Source organism: Macaca nemestrina, chromosome 4 (assembly GCF_043159975.1).
Source record: "Macaca nemestrina isolate mMacNem1 chromosome 4, mMacNem.hap1, whole genome shotgun sequence".
Classification (NCBI taxonomy): domain Eukaryota; kingdom Metazoa; phylum Chordata; class Mammalia; order Primates; family Cercopithecidae; genus Macaca; species Macaca nemestrina.
The window spans coordinates 112456043-112478720 of record NC_092128.1 but is presented as its reverse complement, the minus strand read 5'-3'; the positions used below and the strand labels follow the sequence as shown (position 1 = coordinate 112478720).

The following is a 22678-nucleotide window of genomic DNA, read 5'->3' as shown; positions in this document are numbered from 1 at the left end:
TCCCCACACCCTGCTGCCTTTGAGTCTCTAAAGTTCATTATACCATTCTGTATGCCTTTGCATACCCATAGCTCAGCTCCCAGTTTTAAGTGAGAATATATGGTATTTGGTTTTCCATTCCTGAGTTACTTCACCTAGAATAATGGCCTTTAGCACCATCCAAGTTGTTTCAAAAGAAATTATATCATTCTTTCTTATGAGTGCCGGGCTTCTTCTATCCATCATTATGTTTGTGAGATTTTTTATGTTGTAGTTTGTTCATTTTCATAGCCATTTACTATTACATTGTATGAATTATTTGTCCATTCTACTGTTAATAGATATGAGGTTGTTTCCAATTTTGAAGCAGATAAATAATGCTGCTATGACTCTTCGAGTACATATGGCACATATGCACACATGATTGTCTCATATATTCCAAGGAAAAGGATTGCTGGATTATATGGTAAGAATTCGTGCAAGTACCTGATGCCTGACTGTTTTTCAAAGAGGTAGTTCTAGCTTGTGCTCACATTGAGAGTTCCTGTTGGCCTAAATCCTCATCAACATTTGTCACTGTCAGACTTCTTAATTTTAGCCACTCTAGTGGATGTTGAATGATAACTCATTTTGGTTTTAATTTACACTGCACTATAAATGATGTTTGTGGAGAGTTACTTAAAAGATAATAGAAAAACCTTCTCATATTAAGAAATAAAGTGGAATTCAAAATACATGATTTTTGTTTTGAATATGTAAGAAGTGCATAATGCTTGAGAAAATGCTGGAAGTAATTATGTTAAAATGTTGACATTGGTTAGATTTGGATAGCTTGGACAAAGTGAATGGCTATTTATTTTTTTAAATAATCACTTGACTTTTTCATTCATGGAATATGAAGTCCTTTTATACTCAGACATGAATAGAAAAAAAAAAAGAAAGAGAAACTTTTTTCTTTGTATTTTTTTTATATGGAGTTTCACTTTTGTTGCACTAGCTGGAGTGCAATGGCGTGATCTCAGCTCACCGCAACCTCCGCCTCCCGCGTTCAAGTGATTCTCCAGCCTCAGCCTCGAGAGTAGCTGGGATTACAGGCATGCGACACCACGCCCAGCTAATTTTTGTGTGTGTGTTTTTAGTAGAGATGGGGTTTCTCCATGTTGGTCAGGCTGGTCTTAAACTCTCGACCTCAGGTGATCCGCCAGCCTCAGCCTCCCAAAGTGCTGGGATTACAGGTGTGAGCCACTGTGCCTGGCCAAGAAACTTATTTACGAAAATCTCATGAAGTAATGTTTCATCATTAAAACAAATACTTCTTTTCCCTTCTCTATCTTTAAAACATTCAGCCTTTGCCCTTAAATTCTCCATGTAAGAAAATATTCATCACCTTAGCATTAATGTGTACATTAAGCAATATTCTAGCCCTCACCTTTATGGCCACTTTCATTCAAATCTTTTTGTGATGGTTCATTGTCCATGTTTTTCATGACCCAGATGCTTTTGGGAGCCTTCTGTGAATTCTTTTTAGCTGTGCCACTCATTAGGTCACATCCACTCATACACACTTCTTTTGAGTGTAGCCTTTTGCCTTATTTGACTGTAGGCTCTTTCAGAGAAGGGACCAGGCAATCATGTATCATGTTCCTTGAAATCTCTCCCAAGTGCAGAAATCACAGTGGATTCTTAGGAAATGGATTTTCAATAAAGTGTTGTATTAGTCTATTTTCACACTGCTAATAAAGACATGCTTGAGACTGGGCAATTTACAAAAGAAAGAAATTTAATGGACTTACAGTTCCACATGGCTGGGGAGGCCTCACAATCATGGGGGAAGATGAAAGGCACATCTCACATGGTGACAGACAAGAGAAGAGAGCCTGCGCAGGGAAACTCCCCTCTATAAAACCATCAGATCTCCTGAGACTCATTCAACATCAGGAGAACAGACCTGCCTCCATGATTCAACCACCTCCCACAGTTTCCCCCCAACAACACATGGAAATTCCAGATGAGATTTGGGTAGAGACACAGCCAAACGATATCAAATGTATATCCAATGAAGAGATCATTGAAATGTTCATCTGTGTGGTTATACATGTAGTTTTTAATAATTAAAATCCAAATGATAAATTTGTAAAAAGCATATGCCAATTAAAAATTCATGGAAAAGTATTTCATAGCTACAAAGATGATGAAAATAGGATTGGAAATGGAACCATTTTATCAGCTAGGGGCCTGGGGGCTACTGGAGTGGATTTGTACAGAGGTGTGGGTAGGGTTAAGGAGACGAATAAGTAATAGTAAAGCCCCTAATACAGTCGAAGTTAGAATGAAGAAGTGATTCAGCGAGAGCTGGTGCAGCAGAGGAGGGCTCACCCAGCAGGAGCAGTGGCCTTGGGGCAGCAATGCCATACCACAGAGCCACGGCTAGTGGAGAGGGAGGAGGGAACTTGGTTTCCCCTCCTGCCCACTCCTGCCATGCTTCCCTTAAGTGGAAACTGGAGGGAAGGTGAGCCAACTGATTCAGACCTTAAAGACCAGACTCCCTACACAGGCCGTGGCCTTGGGGAGGAGGAAGAGCAAATGAAAGTAACCACCATAACCATCCGCACCTCTCAGGGTCACATGGTGTTTCTAGGGCAGAGGTGATCTGAAAGCTTACCTTGCATAGAGGAAAAAAAAGTATAGGATTGTGCAAATGTATGACAGTGTCCACTGTTTTACTCATGAACATTTTAGATATTTGTTTTCTTTACAGTATGGAAAGGAAACACATATATATATATATACACACACACACAAAAAGGAAACATACACACACACACACACATATTTGAGGCAAGGTCTCACTGTCTTGCCCAGGCTGGAGTGCAGTGGTGCAGTCATGGCCCACTGCAGCCTCAACCTCCCAGGCTCAAGTGATGCTCCTGCCTCAGCCTCCTGAGTAGCTGGGACTGGGACTATAGGTGGGTGCTGCCATACCAGTCTAATGTTTTTATTTTTGTTTTTTCTAGAGATGGGGTCTCCCCATGTTGCTCAGATTGATCTTGAACTCCTAGGCTTGAGTGATCCTTCTGCTTCAGCCTCCCGAAGTGCTGGTATTACAGGCAGGAGCCACTGCACTGGGGCAAAAGCAAATTATTTGTTACAAATTTTGATTTATTAAAATGGTGTTTATTGAATAAGTAATTAATTGGTTAAAAATGCATTAAAAGGGATAACTACCCTCTGTTCTCTATTAGACCACTGCTTGAATATGAAGAACGATGTCTACTTATTATGTTTAAAAAAAAAACAAAAAATAAGCTTATATAAAAAACCAGCATATTCCAGTCTTCCAGTAGTTGGAGTGGTCATGCAGAGAAGCAGGAGATATGTGTACCTTTCCAGTATCTCAAGCAATGTGCGAGCAGATTGTAATAATCTGGCATATAAACCTTGTTTAATGCTCTCATAATGGATAATGCAAGTGATTAAATACTGCGATTTTAATCTTGGCATTTTAGTAACCCAATAAGATAGATGAAAAGGCAGTCATGAATTAGATTATATAATAATATTTCATTCTAACTCAGAAGTCCAGTTATTCTCTGCAACATGTTTTAAGTTTGTCATGGTATACTGTTAAAAATGCTCTGATAAGAATCTTCTACTCTTTTCATTGTAATCTATTTTCACGACCATATAAAAAAATATTCTGAAGTTATCTACACAAACAGAAATAACTTTATATTGTTTTATTGTCTTTGGGTAGAAGATCAAAGTAATTCCTACCTTCTTTCAGAAAGTATATTTCATGTACGATTGCCCAATTTCCACTGGGCAATATGGAAACAAAATGCCAGCGACTCATTAGGTTTCCACTGTCTTGGAGGACAGATGGGTAGAAAGAGCATAAGGGGTCTTATTCTTGAATGGACACAGAGGCCTTGCATACAGGAGCCAAGACACAGGGATAGCGGAGCGAGGCATATCTTCCCAGCTGTGCCCTGCAGCCCCAACAGCCATCTACAGTTTGGGAATCTGTGGTGCCCAGATGGCAGTTTGTCAGACTTAGGTTGGAGGGTCGCCGGCATATTTCTATATTCTGTTGCTGCAACATAAATAGCATGGAATGTCTGTTCTTGGACCAGTTCTGAATTTCAGTGTTTTTCTCAGAATGTTTGTTTGTTGTTTTGGTTCTTCCCTCCATGGTTTGTATCTTCCTCCAATGACTGAGCCACAGACAGTCCCAGGACAGAGAGAAGGAGACAGCCACAAAGACCGAAAGCGGTGATCTGCAGTTCATTTCTCTGTGTATCTACTAAAAATATACGTCAAGGAGACACCTATAATTTTTTCCTGGCACTACTTATAATCTTCAAATGAAGATTTTTAACAAGCTTGACAAATATTTACCAGGCCAAGGTGATGATAGTTTGTAGGAAAAGATGTCATTTCTATGGGAAATTTTGTGGCCGCCTTCTCCATACCTCCTCTGTCCTCTTCCTTCAGTGGAATTCAGCCCTCCTCTGGTCATAATCCTGAGTGCCCCTCACACAGCAGTGAACACACGTCTGCCTGATAAATTTAAGGAGCTTAACCTTCTCTCCCAGATTTGCTTTCCAGTTAAAAACACAATAATTGGGCCAGGAGCAGTGGCTCACGCCAGTAATCCCAGCACTTTGGGAGGCCGAGGCTGGCGGATCATCTGAGATCAGGAGTTCAAGACCGGCCTAACCAACATGATGAAACCTTGTCTCTACTAAAAAGACAAAAATTTAGCCAGGCATAGTGGCGCATGCCTGTAATCCCAGCTGCTCAGGATGCTGAGACAGGAGAATCGCTTGAACTCTGGAGCGCGGAGGTTGCAGTGAACCAAGATGGCGCTGTTGCACTCCAGCCTGGGCAACAAGAGCGAAACTCCGTCTCAAAAACAAAAAACAAAACCAAAATAACTGACAAATGATCTAGCTGCCAAGAATATGAAGGTGGCTCTGTTAGGTAAGATTAAAAGCACCTTTATTTAAAGACTATTTACATATGTCAGGAGGCTGTTTGGCTATTGTAGTTCAAGTTTGGGTGCTCAGCTTTGTTTGCTTAGAAACTCATTTTTGTCACACTGTAGCACTAGAGAAATATGCTAACCCAGCTCACGAAAGCCTAATATGGAAACAATTAATAAATGACCAAGCTTCAGTGAGAAACTGAATACCAGCCACTGCTCTGCTAGGGAACTGCCCCGCTAGGGAACAAATCACCATTTGGACTTTTTTTTTTCCCTGAGTTTAGAATCAGAAGAAAAGAAGTGTTGTTGGCAGGTTCTGCAAGAACATCAAGAACCACAGCACTTAGGCACTGTGTTCCTACCTTTACACACAGGATTCCAGCCCTCATGGCAGCCCCTGGAGGGAGCTGTGATTGTTCCAATTTTGTGTATAAGGAAACTGATGCTTGAGTGAGGGAATAAGTGAAGAAACCTTCCAATCCCATTCCTTCAGAGCCCTTGCATTTAATTACTCAGTCCATTTTCTTAACCACCTCATGTACTTTATGATTTTACTAAGGGAGGTCCTGGAAAATCCTAGGAGTACCTCCAAGGTGCTGTCAGGGAGACGAGCAAAGCCAAATGGTGTGATCAGATTTGCTATGGAAAGGGGATTCTTCCGCACAAAAAAACCCGCACACAGATGTTTATAGCAGCTTTATTCATGGTTGCCAAAACTTCAGAGCAACCAAGTTTTCCTTCAGTAAGTGAATGACTAAATAAGCTATTCCATACAATGGAATATTATTCAGTGCTAAAGGAAATGAACTTTGAAAAGATATGGAGGAAACTTAAATGCATATTACGAAGTAAAAGAGGCTAGTCTGGAAAGTCTACATACTGTATGACATTCTGGAAAAGGCAAAACTATGGCGAGGGCAAGAAGATCAGTGGTTTCCTGGGGTTGGGAGCTGGGAAAAGGAAGAAGGGAAGAATTGGTGAAAGAGGATTTTTAAGGCAGTAAGACTGCTCTGTATAATACTGTAATGGTAGATACATTTGCCCAAACCCATAGAAAGGATAACACCGAGAGTGAACCCTAAACTGTGGACTTTGGGTGGTGATGATGTGTCAGTGTAGGCTCATCACAAATGCACCGCTCTGGTAGGAGATGTTGATAATGGCAGGAGGCTATTTATATGTAGAGGCAGGGGGTATATGGGAAATCTCTGTACTACAGCTCAATTTTGCTATGAATTTAAATTGCTCTAAACAATGTCTGTTAACAAAAAGAATGTCTTAATATTTCAGTATTTGAAATCACATAGTATGTTGCATTTGCTACCCCTAAATGCGTGTATATATGTTTATATGTGTGCATATATCTGTGTACATATACACATATGTACATAAATATGTTTCTGTTTATGTGTATTACAGGTGGAATATGTTAGCACAATATGTGATGTATATGTCACATGTGAGTTTACATATGGATGTATGTGTATATTTATATATGTGTGTGTGTGTCTGTTTTGAGCATTCAGTATATACTAGGCTCAGTACCTGAGACTTTGCTCATGTCAACCACCCAACACTCCCACGAGGTTATCTGCCCCATTGGACCTTTAAGGAAGAGGAGAAGGTGAGTATCAAGGCTGAGGTCCACTCACATTGAGTCCCACTGCTTGGATGCATCTGTATCTAGAATTCCTGATAACCCCCTTATGACTGTCTGATGCACCTGTATCTTTATCTTCAAATCCTGGAGGAACCCTCCTTTCCACTGTTGCTGCTTAGCACTGTGTAAAAGGACCGTAGAGCCCAGTGCTCCTGCCAGAGAAGATATGACCAGGTCTTGGGCCCTGGTGGGATTGCTTCACTTGTGGGAAGCTGGTTTAGTAGGTACCTTTAGTGTTCTGGTGGGAAAAGCTTGAATCCAAGTGAAGCAGTGACAGGGACATCAGACTTGATAGACTTTTGTGAGGAGAAAACAGCTTCCTTTTTTTTTTTTCAATATAAATATTTGTATTTTTATATGAATACAATATATAAAAATACATTAAAATAGATAAAACTATTTATATTTATACACATGAATGAATAGATGAAAATAAATAAATAAAAAATAAAATAACATAAGCAAATAGGCCAGGCACGGTGGCTGACGCCTGTGATCCCAGCACTTTCAGAGGCTGGGAGAGAGAGAGAGAGAAAACGAATGAAAGAAAGAAAGAAAGGAAAGAAAGAAAGAGAAAACAGCTTCCTAGGCTTTCTGTGGGATTGATGATAACCCTAGCCTGGCCTCTATAATTTTTGTGTTTTTCTAGATGCTGATTAGTTTTCCTGTGCATAATTCTCCAAAATAGCATTTGGACCTCTAGGGATATTCTTACTATTCTTTTCAACTCTGGAATTTTGGAGAAATAATAGGTTTCAATCTTTGAGTAAATCAAGAAAAGGTAGTAAGAAATGTCATTGCCCACCCTGATGTTTAGTTCCTGTTGCTCAGACCAAGTTATTCCTGGATCGCAAAAACTGACCCAGGAGGCATCATCTCATGGCTTTCTTGAAATGGCTCTTCTGCATTCAGTGACACCAGTCCCTCAGTGGAAATCTATAAACAAGTTTGTGTTAAGAATAGGTTGGAAGGATTGCTTGTCCTTTCTTGTGAAGAATGAAAGAATGAATTAGAGCATCCCCTGTACCTTCTAAGGTAGCAAACACATCTAAACAGGGTGTAAGATTTAACTAATGACAGACACGTCTAAATGGAGCTTAGGGGCTGAGTTAACAAGAACAGAAAGCTAACTTGTTTTGTAGTAAAGAGCTAAAATAGGAAAGACTAATAGGCTATGTTGATCTCTATTTAAACAAGCCATTTTACTAATTTCTGATTGCGTATGAAAGCCTCAAGCCGTTTTGAAAAGAAATAGCTATTTGCTGGTGGTAATTTCTTACTCTTCCCACGTGTAAATTTAGAAAACTTTGGAGTTTTATTTTGCTTTCCCAAAGTAGCGTCTGAGTAACAAATAAAAAGCCTCTTTTGTTTTTGTTTTCGTTTTTGTTTTTTAGTTCAAGGTGAAAAAAGAATCAGAAGAAGAAAGTGAGAAAATCCATCCCCACCACCATATTTCAACTTCTTTTATTTTCTACTGAGAGAAAATTCATTATCTGATCTTTGATTTCATTTATTTCAGTGCCTGCGCTGTGCACTTAGTGGAGCTGGCTTCTACCAAGATTATATTCTGACAGGGTGATGGGGGCCGGGCTGTGCGTGAGCATTTGCTTTGCAAGGAGAAAATGTGTTTCCCCCTCCCTTTCATTTCACTCCTAAACCCAGTGGTGGAAGAGGAATTTGCTGTTCTCAGTTGATCTCTGTCTGTCAGGGCCTCTCCTTCCTATGGCCGCACCCTCTGTGAATGAGGAAAAGGGGGAGCACAAGTGTTTGACCTGTCAGAGCCAGTTCCCTGATTATCCATGCCAAATGTTTTCCATTAGAGAAGGAACTTGGCGGTACAGGAGGTTATGCAGACTGGCCATTCTGGAAGTGGCTGTCTCAGAGTGTGGCTGTGGCTGTGGGGCGGCAGGTGTGAGGGGATTCTGAGGAATCTCTCTCCAAAAGCCGATCAGGATATCGTGGTAGCAAAGTGTATTTTAGAATTTATTTGTAATAACCAAAAGCCTACATTCTACCTTAGCCCATTATAACCGAGGCGGGGACTTGATCGAAAACGCATTCTTCCCCAACTTTCTAACCCGGGAGCACTTAGTTACTACTGCTCACTGAACGTGGCTCATCGGGATGCCTCATGGAAAAGGACTAGAGCAGAAAGCTGACTCCAGGTGCTGCTGCACGGAGAGGAGGAGTTGCCTTCCAAACACTCACACCTGGATCCATAAAACTCATTTTACTTACCACCGCGAGGCCCTTGGAAGTTAAACAGACATATGCCTGGATCGTTAGAGTGACCGATTTCCCGTTTCTAAGCAGATTTTTGCAATGGGTCTTCTTCCTTACAGGCAGCTCTGCCATGTGCATGATCAGGCTTCTAGACCAGACAAATGTGGGATTGTATTCTTTCATTCTGTTCTGTTCTTTCCTTTCCCTTTCTTTTTTCTTTTCTTTCTCTTTGTCTCTTCTTTTCTTTCTTATTTTTATGCAACACCATGATAGTAAGAGGTAAGTTTTAAATGGTGACATTAATATTTGGGTCAAGTGGACAATACAATTGTAGCAACCACTTGAAGCCCAGTTGCCTGTTATTTAGAATTTCTTCTCATGGAGGAAGCCATAGGCTGGACCTTTATTTTACTGTTTTGGAGTGCAATGAAGTTTCTCAGAGGTCGGTTTATTTTCCCAAAGAATTGCATAGCGATGTTCTGTCTGCATTATATCATGCTGATTTTAAGATAATGGTACTAAAATGTATTTGCCTGTATTTTTTTTCCACAAGGCTCCTTTGAATTCACTTAAAATCTTACTTATTTTCTTTCACAGACAGCCTCTGCCTATGGAGATATTTGTCTCATGCATACTCCTTGTGTCTGGTTTTCTTTATACCCAGGACTTCTGCCTTATCTAGTAGCCCTACATATCCGGACCTGCCTTTCATTAGGATCTCCCCACACCGGAACCCCGCTGCCGCTTCCGAGTCTCCCTTCAGCCCTCCACATCCCTACATTAATCCGTACATGGACTATATCCGCTCCTTGCACAGCAGTCCGTCGCTCTCCATGATCTCAGCAACCCGTGGGCTGAGCCCTACAGATGGTGAGTCTAGGATGGATTCTGCTTCCGGAGATCACACAGCCTCCTCCCTACTCCTCACTCGGGATGTGTATAAAGTAGACCTGATGTTTAGTGAGTGCGTCCCATGTGCCAGGCGCTGTACTCCGTGCCTTACATGCATGATTGCGTTTCAGTGTTGTAATACCTCATTGGCAGTGGTGGTATTATCTCCATTTTCAGGTCAGAATAGCAGTGTGCAGTGGGGTTTACTTGCAACGCAGTCATCCCGTGGCTAGTAAGGGGCAGAGGTGGAATTCAACCCTAAATTTTTCTGATTCCCAAATCCCTGCTGGTAACTAGGGTTCTGTTCTGCTGCTTCACATATGATTAGACTGGTCCTGTAGCCATTCACACACATGTATGTGTAACATGAATGTTTTACTCACCTTCGGATGAACACCTTTCTGTTCTCTGTGTTTGAGAGGCACATTTGTACAGATGTGTCTGTTAGAGCAGGGCTTCCCAAACTCTAGTGTGCCTGTGAATCACCTGGGGAGCCTGATAAAAGGCGATTCTGCATCAGGTGGGGACAGGTGGGGCCTGAGATTCTGTGCTTCTCAAAAGCTGGTGATGTCAGTGCTGCTGGTTCCTGGTCCACACTCTGAGTGGCAAGGTCTTAGAAAACAGCATGGTCCAGGGCTGTTGCCTATGCTTTCTATCCTTGACCATGCCACATGAAAACTGCTTTCTATCCTTGACCATGCCATGTGAAAACCAGAAGAAAAGTGTACTGGGAAAGGAAATGAGCTTAGACTTTATCATACTTTTGATGCTCATTTTAGGCTCTCAAGGATCAAATTCCTGTTGGTTCTATTAGTCCCCCCATTACTTTTCACATGACCCTTCTTAATTGGAGCTGTGTATTCTCCTGGTGTCAACTTGTAAACTGGTCCTTTGATTCAGGAAAGGTATTTTCCATTTCATGCACACATAGAAATTCACTTGCCCAGTAATCACTGGAATCTGAATGAAGGTCCAGAATTGCATCACCTATTAATTACAGGTAGCAGACACTGAATTCTTTGCAAGAGATCACAAGTCACCACTGCCTGTTCCACATCAGAGAAACATTCATTTCACTGAGCAGTGCTTGATGTGACTTCCATGCCCTATGCACGTTCTCTCGGTAGACTCCTTCCTGAGGCTGGGTGGGCATGGTGAGAAGCTGCATGAAGTGTCTCAGGAAACATCCACTCACTTGGGTTTTCAGAAATAGCTTTCCTTCAGCAACAGCCACTTTTTTTTTTTTTTTTTGATTCAGTGCAGTGAATTTACTAGTTAATAATAGTAATATAAGTAGCTAAAGAGTAAGTTTTGCACTTTGGGCAGGATTGACATTTTATTTTACTTTGAGAAAGAGTCTCACTTTGTTCCCCAGGCTGGACTGCCTTGGTGCAATCTCAGCTCATTGTACCCCGGACCTCCTGGGTTCAAGTCATCTTCCTGCCTCAGTCCCTTAAGTAACTGGGACCACTGGTGCACACCACCGTGCCTAGCTAATTTTTATAATTTTTGTAGAGATAGCGTTTCACCACGTTGCTCATGCTGGTCTCAAACTCCTGAGCTCAAGCGATCCACCTGCCTCTACCTCCCAATGTGCTAGGATTACAGGCATGAGCCACTGTGCCTGACCAACATTCACATTTTAAAAATAAAAATCAAATATGAATTAGATTTTCTGCTTCAGATTTTATTTTGCACTTGAAGAACTGGAGAGTCATCTCCTTCAGGTACTTGGCAGTTGGGTGGAAATGACTAAGAAGAAGAATAGACTGAGAGAGAGAGGGAGGCTAGCTGACAATGGGCTTGGAATTATGCCTGGCCTGCAGAACTTTATTCGGGCCAGTGGAAAGTTATACCATTAGTTAAACTACTGAAAGTACTCCTGTCATCTGCTTTGCGTAGCACTTGATGATGAGTATATATAGCACATTCTTTGACTGGTTGATTTGCCTTCCTTTTCTTGCCTCTCAAGAATCCAGTTAATATAATCAAATAACGTAATATGGCGAATATTTCTCTTGTGGCCTAAAGTTTTTTTCCTTAAAACTATATATTTACCATGTATCATGGATAAAAGTATATGAAACAAATATAAAATACCCACAAACCTATCACTAGAGCGCTGGTATTTCTAGATAATTGTAAAACTTTTATTGATTGAATGCTATGTGCTAAGCATGTTACATACATAATTTAATTTTTGCTTCTGACGACCTCATGGAGCCAGTTTAAATCCAGATCTCTGTGAGTCTGGAGGCCACCCTCAGAACTGCTACAATGTCTTGCTGCTTTTGCATGAAAATTGGCAGGTGGAAACCGGTTATTATCCTGTTAGAAAGCTGAGTCTTGGCAGTAAATTGCTCCAGATTGATAGGTATATTTTCTTTTTGATTTTGTAATGAAGAAAAGGAAAAGAGCGCTTTTAAATTATGGAATGCAAAATTGTAGCTTATCATTCAGTTGTGTTATTAAAGCTGTGCTGCCTTTTTTCATACTGGTAAACCCTGACTTTTCATGTGAGTGAGAGTTAACTCAGACACTCTTGTCAGAAAGCTTAGAGAAGTATTTTAAGTATGTCTGGAAAGATATCATAGTCCTCTAAGTTGTCTACTGTTGTAAGAAATGCAAACATACAGCGATTTGATGTAAAAATGATTTTATTTGGGGAGGCGCATGTGGATATGTACATATATACATTTTAGTCATTCTGATTTGTTGGTAATTTCTTAGACCAACATCAAAAACTTTGTAATGCATTTCACTTTTTTCTATTCCTTTCCTTCAGTTTTATTTTCAAATAAAAGATGTTTAATGGACGTAAGAGCACAATTTGAGTTAAAGGAGCTTTACTCTAATAAGCCATGAAAGGAATTGCTGATGTGGGTTGTGTGACGGACTCTGAGATGCCTCAAGAGAAACTTCTAGTTGACCTTCTTTCATTAGTAACCGTACATTTCTTGTCTCCTCCTAGCTCCCCATGCAGGAGTCAGCCCAGCAGAATACTATCATCAGATGGCCCTGCTAACCGGCCAGCGCAGCCCCTATGCAGACATTATTCCCTCAGCTGCCACTGCCGGCACGGGGGCCATCCACATGGAATATCTTCATGCTATGGATAGTAAGTGACGGGGCTGTTTTCTAGAGTCTTGGGAAATGACAAAGGCTACTTTATGAAACAGAGAGGAAGATACAAAGATTAGGTGATAGTGTAACTTTTTGATCTGGAGGAGAAAGTGGAACTACCACTGTCTGGTGCTCTGGTTCCCTTGGTTTTCTAGAAGCTTCCACAGATTTGGACATCCTGGGACTCACTGTTTAGCTCAAGGATACCAGTGAACTGGCAGATGCAGGCAATTGTAATTGACAGCGATACATAAATATTAACTGGTTAAAAAATCCCAGCCCAGGTGACATAGTGAGATCCATCTCTACAAAAAATTAAAAATTAGTTGGGTGTAGTGGCATGTACCTGTAGTCCCCGCTACTCAGGAGGCTGAGGCTGAAGGATCACTTGAGCCCAAGAGGTCAGTGCTGCAGTGAACCTTGGTCACACCACTGCACTCCAGCCTGGGTGACAGAGTGAGACCCTGTCTCCCCCAACCAAAAAACTTTTTCCTGCCATGATTCTCTTGATAACAAAATAAGGGGGAATGGATTTGATATATGGATGAACTTTGCCCACTCACGCCTTGGTTTCGTGGATTTTATGCTTTAAAAATTAATTTTAAAAAATACCTGTTTTGGTTTTACATTTTTGCCTTAATTGATTTAGTTTGCCCCATATGTTTTCTTTACAGTAAAAAAATTATATTCCACTAAAACCATTTGTAGCTGCTAAATATGAGAGGATCAGAATAGTTATCAAGTTATCAGTAGTTGCCAAATAGCTTATTTGGAAAAAATGAAAACTTTTTCCAAATCAGAAGGGACTACTTTTAGTGCTTAGCAGTGGAATAAGATGAGATTACTTGATGCATGTTGTATCACTTATTTTGGGGTTCCTTAGGTGTGTAATGATTTTTGTGGGTCACTTATGTAGATACATAGACAAGTAAGCCTATAATGACCTCTTGTCAGAGCATTCCAGAGCACTCATCTCTTCAGATCCTTTAAGGACACATCCATTTGCAAGGCGTTCTGAAGCGAACCTAAAGCATCATCCAAGTCATACATCAGCAAAAGCCACTACCTTTGGATAGGACAACAGTACGACCTTGAGTAGGGCATTTGCTTAGAGTTTTGTTTGTTTTTCCTAGTAGCAGCAATTAACTTATGTTTTTCTATCTACAATCTATTTGGATTCTTCTGTGACAGAGGGTGAGCATATGTCAGCTCTAGTTATTCAGTCCTGAGTCTTGGACTAGAAAGAAGGTGATTGTTTCATACAGAGGTAAAACCTCTACAGCCTTAGTCTGCTTACCACCAAGGACTACCTTTGTGTGTTTCATTGGAACACAAGATTCTGTTGGTTTCCACTGGGAAGCTCATTACCACACGGGAAGTAAAAGAAATGTGTTACATCTTCTTCAGGGGTTCTGTTGTTTGGCTTTGCAGCATAGAGAGCTTACATTTCAGATTCATCATAACCACATTTCAATTAGCGATTGTTGAAAAAAAAAGTTGTGTTATTATGCAAATCAGTTATTTAAAATCTGCAAATAAAGAATTAAAATAAGAGAGAATCCTTGGAAGGTCAGCCCGCATTACTTTCCCTATTTGATGAGAATGTGTTTAGTCAGGCAGTGGCGGTTTTTATCTAAATAAAGAATGAAGCTACCCTTTTACTTTGTAAAAACTAATTAAAGGAATTTTAATTTGCCTGAGTATATGGTAAATTGATTGTCATTAAGTAGGAATTTAGATGTCCTATCATTCATCACATAAAAACAAACCTCCTTTTTCTTTGTCAGAATTTCTTATTAGAATAGAGAAACAAAACAATTAACAGAAAGCCAGATCGGAGATATCTGTGTTAGAACAATAAGAATGCTCTGGCTTATATTTAAGAAGGAAGTGGTGTGATCAGTGAAGAACTGGGCTACTTCTCTTTTGGCTGTTTTGAAAATGCTTACCTTGTATTTTAGCAACTCCCCTCAACAGAGTATCCCAAATCACTGTCCCCAAATGCTGACTTTCTCTTCCTTTGCTTGTTGATTAAGGAGTTGGGAAGAGCATATTAAAGGACTGGAAAGTTCTTAAGGCGCTATATTCTTTTCCTTTAAAGTAATTGAAGTAGCATTTATTAATAGTTATTTATTTAGAATATAAGAAGATTGCCCAGAAATTTCGACCATAGGATATTTTTTTCCAACAAGGAAGTGAAACATTAATCTTAAATTCCTACAGTGGATGTCCATCTGCAGTGGTAGATCGAAACCTGGGATCTATCTGGTCACTCTGATCCCTTGCTACGGATATTTAGTACTTCTTAATAAACACAGCCCTCAATAAACTGGGTTCAGGTGAGCACCTGACTTTTAAATAGTGGGCATATCTAGGTTTCAGCAAGATGTCAGACAGAGTGTTTATAAGAAGCTTGTTAGGATAAGCTAGTCTGTTTATGGTCCCAATTCTACCTCTCAGGGTTGGAGTAACCTTAGAAGATGAGAACAAATACTCCCTATAAGGAACATTCTAGAGATGAGGATCCCTGAAGACCATTATTTATATTGGTGGAAATAGACTTAAATAAGAGCCAGTCTTGGAGAGAAAAACAGAGAGAGGAAAGGTTCCAGCCAGGCTATGAACAAGCCAAAGGGTTTCATGGAAAGGGTGAAAAGGTCTTGAAAGGCCCTTCACCCTCTTTGGAGGATGCGAGGGAGATCTAAGGCTCCTGGGGTTTGAGAGCATCAAATGGGCTTCTTCCTTTTGCATCACAATTAGTGATCTAAAACATTAGAGATTTTCTAGGGATATATCCACTCTAACAGGATGTCTAGCATGTGCTGTCACTTCTAACTTTGCCTGTGATCACTGAGTACCATTGAGAAGGGCAGTTATTGTCCAGGATTATATGGAAGGTGACAACAAATCTGGTTTGTCCTTGGAGTTACTTGGAAGAGACATGTATTTCCTCACTGAAAAACTTCCATGATGAAATTAGCCTTTCATGGTGAGTAAATGTGAAGGAGTTGTGTTTAATAAGGCAGATGCCATTATAAAAGTAAGATGCTGATTTAAATGCCTAAAAATATTCACAGGCCGGGCGCATTGGCTCACCCCTGTAATCCCAGCACTTTGGGAGGCCGAGACGGGTGGATCACGAGGTCAAGAGATTGAGATCTCATGATCCGCCCGTCTTTCACCATGGCCAACATGGTGAAACCCTGTCTCTACTAAAAATAAAACCCTGTAGTCCCAGCTACCCGGGAGGGTAAGGCAGAAGAATCAGTTGAACTTGGGAGGCAGAGTTGCAGTGAGCCAAGATTGTGCCACTGCACTCCAGTCTGGCAACAGAGTGAGACTCAGTCTCAAAAAAAAAAAAAAAAAAAAAAGTACATCGTTGGGATTGCTATTTTGTAGTAACATGCTCTGAATCAGGCTGGTAATGAAACTACTGTAAATGAAGGAACTCATTTTAGATGTGCCTGAAAGAAAAATTTGAGTAGGTACCACATTTATCATTCAAGTTGGTTTTTAAGTTTTATATGTGGATGGCACTAACTTACTAAATTTCAGTTTGTGGATTTTTTTTTCATTATTTCTGTAGTATTGACGACAATAAAGTCTTTCATATTCATCTATCCCATTTTATTAAATTATCTCTAAGCATGTTGGATTGTTATCTTGTATCAAGAACCATCTCTATTGAATAAAATATTCCCAAAGAATTTTCTGGAGACCAAGAGCCTGGACATTTTTTTTTTCTTTTAATAAAGAAAGATTGCCTACTACTTCAGTTTTCCTTGGTACTGCAAAATTGCCATGTTCCTATAAACTGATATACTCATTCTATGAGGTCTTAGAAACCCTTCATTTTACTTAAAACGAATCATGTTTTGTTTGCCTCTTACCTGGTAAGATTATGTTCTCATTCTTTCATTAAACTTTAGTTTGGTGACTCTGTAATGTAAATGTGACCTTCAAAAAGGCAGAATGGACCTGTGGGCCACACTCATCTCTGTGTCTTGAAACTCACATCTCGATTATCTACCAAATTTGAATGCAAATTGGCATTTAATTTTGAGCTCTTTAGGAAGAAACCATTGCATTAAGTTGGTGTGCATTTAAGTTTGAGTTACTCACCTCCAGATTTGGACTCTAGATTAAAGACTCCATCAGTGGAATCTTCTTGAAGGTTAAAAATTCTAATAAATGTATCACTCTTTATTGGATCTGACTGGAGAAGCAAGGTCCAGAGAAGAATTGAAATGCCCTATAGGATCATCGTACCTCATTGTCATGCTTGCAAGTGTTTCTCCTCCGCCTTGGAAAATCTGTAAACAAGCAACATCCCCAGCTTTTAAATGTTTCTTGGGATTTATCCTCTTAGATTATGGGGAATGTAAAGCAGAGGTCCTCAATCTCAGCGATATTTGGGCCAGATAATTCTTCATTGTGGGGAGAGTGACCCTGAACATTATAGGATGTTCTGCAGCATCCCTAGACTCTACCCTCTAGATTCCAGTAGCACTTGCTGAGCCCTGAAAACCAGAATGTCTTCTGATGTTGTCAGGTGTCCCTTGGGGGAGCAAAATTGCTCTCAACTGAGAAGCACTGATTCAGGGTAATTATGTAGAAGTTGTTTTAGTAATGCTTTAAGTATACCATAGAGCAGGTAACTCTAGAAATCACTGGGCGCTGAGGGCATAACTGAGCTGAATTTTTTATCTTAGGATACTTTAATTCATTTTCTTTCTTTGGCTCATGACTTAAAATGGTGTGTGTTGGGGTAGGAAGGGTGGTATGTTGCAACTGTGGGAACCACTGTGTTTGTCGCTTGTGGTGAATTAATGATGGGAATATCTAAGCAGCCGTCAGATTCATAAATCACTAGAAATGAAAGGGATAACACATAAAAGTCTCTCCCTTTTGTTTAGCAATTTATCATTTTCCCTGCACATTAATAAACAGAGCTCCCCCGAGGTAAGCCCCTGGAAGATAAATATTTCTCCCTAATTTCCTCAATTGTAGCTAGTAGATCACATGGGGGAGGAGAGGTGCTTGTCACCACAAGTTGCCAGCTTCTTATCCTTCACTTCTTCCACATAGGAGAGTAGCAATAAATAACCGGTATAGAGTCCAACGGCAGCTAATTAGGTTCTTTTTTGTTTATATAACAGGCACCAGATTCCCCAGCCCCAGGCTGTCAGCCAGGCCGAGCCGAAAACGTACACTGTCCATATCACCACTGTCCGATCATAGCTTTGACCTTCAGACCATGATAAGGACGTCTCCCAACTCTTTGGTCACGATTCTCAATAATTCCCGTAGCAGCTCGTCAGCAAGTGGCTCTTATGGCCACTTATCTGCAAGTGCAATCAGGTATGTATTTTCCTGAATCCATTATGTGTTTTTTAAATGTAATGTCAGCACTTGTTTGCACCTGTAGTGATGCATTTTCAGTACTGACTGCCTATGAGGATGATGCTGTGCCTGTACCAAGAGGCAGGTCAGATATCACAATGAATTGCAAAAACAGTTATTGGGCCCCAGATTATTTTGTACTTGCAGACAGTAGTCAATAGCCCCTATATAGAAAGAGCAGTTATTGAGTTATGATGAAATCCACTTCGTAGAGACAGTGAGTATGGCCAATTTTTTATCCAGCTTTTTCCTTGTAGTAATGTTCTCTAGAGGAAAACTGACTTCAAACCTGGTTGTATGAGACATGTACAGAACATGAACAGAAATAAAAAGACCAGTCATGGCAGAAGTCTTATCCTACAACTCTTAAGAGAAAGGAGTCCATTGGGAGGCAGAGAGAAACAGAAGGGCTTTTCGTCTGATGGAAAATAAATGCAGATGGCATTGGAAGGCAAAGTTATCAGAGGAAATCTGGCAAAAGAATATTTCTTTGTTAAGTATTTTTACTTAAATACTTTCTGTTTTAAGTATTTTTCTGTTAAGTATTTTTAGCTTAATCTGAAAGATCCTTATTTGGACCATACACCTTTGTTAACCGTGGGTAATTCCTTGCTTGACAGAAAGTGTTTTGACACTTCCTTCCATGAAGCACCTCATGTCTGTTCTTGCATGTGAAGGTGCGAGCACAGACTTTTGTAAACATGATTAACATAAAACATTTCTTACTGCTAATGATCAACTTGGACTGATGTCAATAAGTAGTAAGCCAACGTGTGAATTTTAGGTGAATTAGCTGATCATTTATTGTTTGAACTAAGCCAGCTCACAAATGGTTGAGACATAGAATTAGTCTCATAATTATTAGACTATTAATGCTATAATAGACATAGAATTAATTAATTTAGCAATCCTGGTTATAAACTTTAGCTCTCATTTCCGCTAAATTTTTTGCCAATAATTTAAGAATTCAGTTACTAGCGATCTTTTTGAATTGTAGTTTTGTTAATCGCGAATAATTCCTTGCTTGAAAAATACATACTAACGGATGTTTTCACCAGCCTTGGTTTTAATAAGTGAGATTTTGTTTGTTTCTATGAATGGGCAGTAGCATTAGTTGTTCATTGATGGGTCTTCCATGGTAGATATACAATTAGGGAAACTTCAACAGTTCAGAAAAAAAAGTGTTTGCAGTAGCAAAATACCCACATTTAGTAAAAATAATGAATACTGTTGTCTTTTCCTAATGTTCTCCATTTACAGTTTTAATTCTTGTTCAATTATCAGCAATGTTCTTCAGTAGGCAAGTTAATATTTAAATGTGGTAGATCCTAATTTTAATATGATGTCATTTTCTGCTGTTTTTCTTTGTTCTTTTCATATGGTCACTAAAGTGCGGAAATGTGGAGAGCTGCAAGCAACTGTGATAGCAGCCAGTGCACAGGGAGGGGTCCTGGCACACTTTCCAGATTAGCCACTGTAGTCACAAATATAGGCTTTAGAGTTGGATATGTCTATGGTCAGATTCCAGCTTTGCCACCAACCAGCTATACAAACCTAACTTACCTCTCCGCTTTTTGAAGTTTAGTCTTCACATCTGTAAACTACAGATAAGACACCCATTATATAGGAAGAAGGCACATTTTACTAAAGCTGGTGTGGATCTGCAATGGCAGGATGAGATTCCTACCTGGGGTGAAGTTTCTGGGGGAGCTGAGCTGGGATGGTTCATCCAGGAGAGGAGCCATCACAGACCTGTCTGTGCTACGCTGCTCTCCATCCCAGTCTGGCCCCGAGGAAGCACGCCAGTCTCAGAACCCTGGCCTGGCTGTTCCTGCACTCCTGGTAAATATTCATGGGTCATAGACTGACATGGACTGGAGGTCACTTTACTGCAATTGTTCAAATGGCCTGACTAAAGTCATAGCATCCAAGTAGCAGAAATGTGGCACATGGTGATAGTCAGAAAGATAACACACAAAATCACTTCATGAACGTTCATTTCTCTTGTTTCTCTTTGATTTTTCTTTCCTCTTGCTCTCTGCCCAGCTCTCTTGACTTTTTGCAGCATCTAAAGGACACAGATTAGAATATGGTAAAGAAATGGTCATGATGCTATCTTTATTTATTCCTACCCCAGCCTTCTTAGTCCTTATGGTCTCCTGGTCTCCTCATCTTCATCTAGTTAAGCTAGTTAGGGTCAGTACTTAACAGACTGGCAATCTGCTGACTTGAAATCATCATTGCCCATTTTGTCTCCAAGGAGCTATACCACACCTCCTTATATCATTAGAGATGGAAGAAGAGATTCACTTAAAGACCAGTCCAGTCCTCGGAGGCTGTGACAGTTGGGTGACCTGAGCCCGTTGTGTCCTCATTTTCTTTCTTGCCTTTGAGACTTTGGATTGCATCTTTTCTCTCTCAGTGCAATCTCTCCCTCTTTAGTACACATTTGCTGTATTTTAGGACTATATGTCTATTCTCACACAGAGCAGGTAATGCAGATAACCGAAGATGAGATCGGTTTCCCATATAATGATGATAATAATGGTCATAATTGGCACCACTTGCCAGTTCTTTAGCTGGAGGAGTGCTAGTGCCTTGCTTACTCCTGCTCTAAGTTTCATTCTCTGAGATCTAAAAACTAACTTCAGGAATAATCAGTTAGTGGTAGCACCAGAGGATCTGAGAAAGGAAAGAAGCAAGGAGACATCTAGAAAAGGTAACTAACCTTCTTAACAGTGAAAGGTACAGGAGACAAAGTGGACTTCAGGTGCGTTTGGCCTCTGAGACATGCTGACTAACAGGGCAGGTGCAAGGCTCAGGCTCACTCATCGTTCTCACATCACAGCTATTTGGCAAAGCAAGTGGTGTTATTCTTTTTTGTTTTGTTTTTGTTTTTTTGAGACAGAGTTTCACTCTTTTGCCCAGGCTGGAGTGAAGTGGCACAATCTCGGCTCACTGTAACTTCTGCCTGCCAGGGTCAAGTGATTCTCCTGCCTCAGTCTCCCGAGTAGCTCAGATTATAGCGGCCCACCACTGTGCCCAGCTAATTTTTGTATTTTTAGTAGAGACGGGGTTTCACCATGTTGGCCAGCCTGGTCTCGAACTCCTGAACTCAGGCGATCCACCCGCCTCGGCCTCCCAAAGTGTTAGGATATCAAGCGTGAGCCACCACACCTGGCCTTATTCTTGTTTTACACATAAGCCCAGTGGGTCTTTGCAAGATGAAGTTAGCAAAGTTCCGTGCCTAGTGGGCATCAGCACTAGCACTCCAGTTTCCTGCTTGTTAATTTACTCTAAATACACTTGACTTTCACACTTACATGTTTTCTAATACCTGACTTGCTGTTGGTATTGGCAGTGCTTCAGTAATGATGTTTACGTTTCTAAACATGTCATTAAATGTTTAAAGATACTCAGTTTCTAAGAAATGCCATCGCTGTCTCCTTCACATCTGTGCCCTAGTGCAAATGCAGTTAAAGATGCCTGTAATAGCATTTACCACTATTTGACATTTCTGTATTTTCTTTCTCCTTTAGTAGTTTGCTATCCATTTCTCTCCAATAGAACATAAGCACCAAAAAGCCAACCGCTGTGTACCTCTTGTTCCCACCCCTGTGACACCTGCGTTCTCTCGTATTGACGCCATTCACTAAACGGTTCTTGAGTAAATAAATAAAGGAGCTCTCTCATGAGTCATTAGAATTCTCATCATTCCCTTATTAAAGTAAGTTTTCTACATAGTAGTTGAATAATTCTGGTTTTCTGAAAGTTGCAATCTGTGTGAGTGTTATATTATTTCGTGGCCATAGATTGATAGATACAGAGACAGAGGGGTGAATAGAAAATAAAGGATTAAAAAAGCAAATGTCTATTTTAAGTTTATATATTTACTTAATAATCCAGACTACTTTAAAAATACCATATAAAACCAGTATTTATTCACAAAAGCCCATTGGCATATTATAACAGTACTTGATTATGTCAGATTTTTAAAAATGCATTGTCTAGACGTACCTGACAAGTCTTTTAAAATCTCATAATTAAAATAACTTTCAAAAATAATTCTATGCACGTTGAAAAGTATGTTATAAAATATTGCATGTTTCAAGAAGTTGTAGCTTCTCCATCACCTGGAAGACTCCCCATCTAAAACTAGATAATTCATATTTATCAAATACAGCCAGTAACCCCCACTCTACATAGTTAAGGCTAAGGTTGTAAATAGCCAGTGAATCACAGTAGGTTAAAATAGTTTACCTTCGCTAAAACCTTCTCCCTAGGGAATTGAGCCACCCTGGGAAGAGAAGGTGTTTAAAATGACACCCTTCTTCTGTAGTCTTCCAGCAAATGTAAATGGGATGAAGAAATGAGTACTCCACTCATTTCTAATCCACTGGGTATCACTTTCT

The 22678-nt window shown here is 40.2% G+C and overlaps 1 protein-coding gene across 5 annotated transcripts in view; it reads left to right on the top strand.

Moving 5' to 3' along the window:
- Nucleotides 1–22678, top strand: part of LOC105494186 (GLI family zinc finger 3) — a 279866-nt gene that overhangs the window by 182412 nt on the left and 74776 nt on the right. For all 5 annotated transcript variants that reach the window (XM_071095090.1, XM_011762381.3, XM_071095093.1 and 2 more), the window contains 3 exons: nucleotides 9514–9719; nucleotides 12712–12858; nucleotides 18023–18224. In XM_071095090.1, the coding sequence (XP_070951191.1) occupies nucleotides 9514–9719; nucleotides 12712–12858; nucleotides 18023–18224 (555 nt within the window). The remainder of the gene's footprint in view (nucleotides 1–9513; nucleotides 9720–12711; nucleotides 12859–18022; nucleotides 18225–22678) is intronic.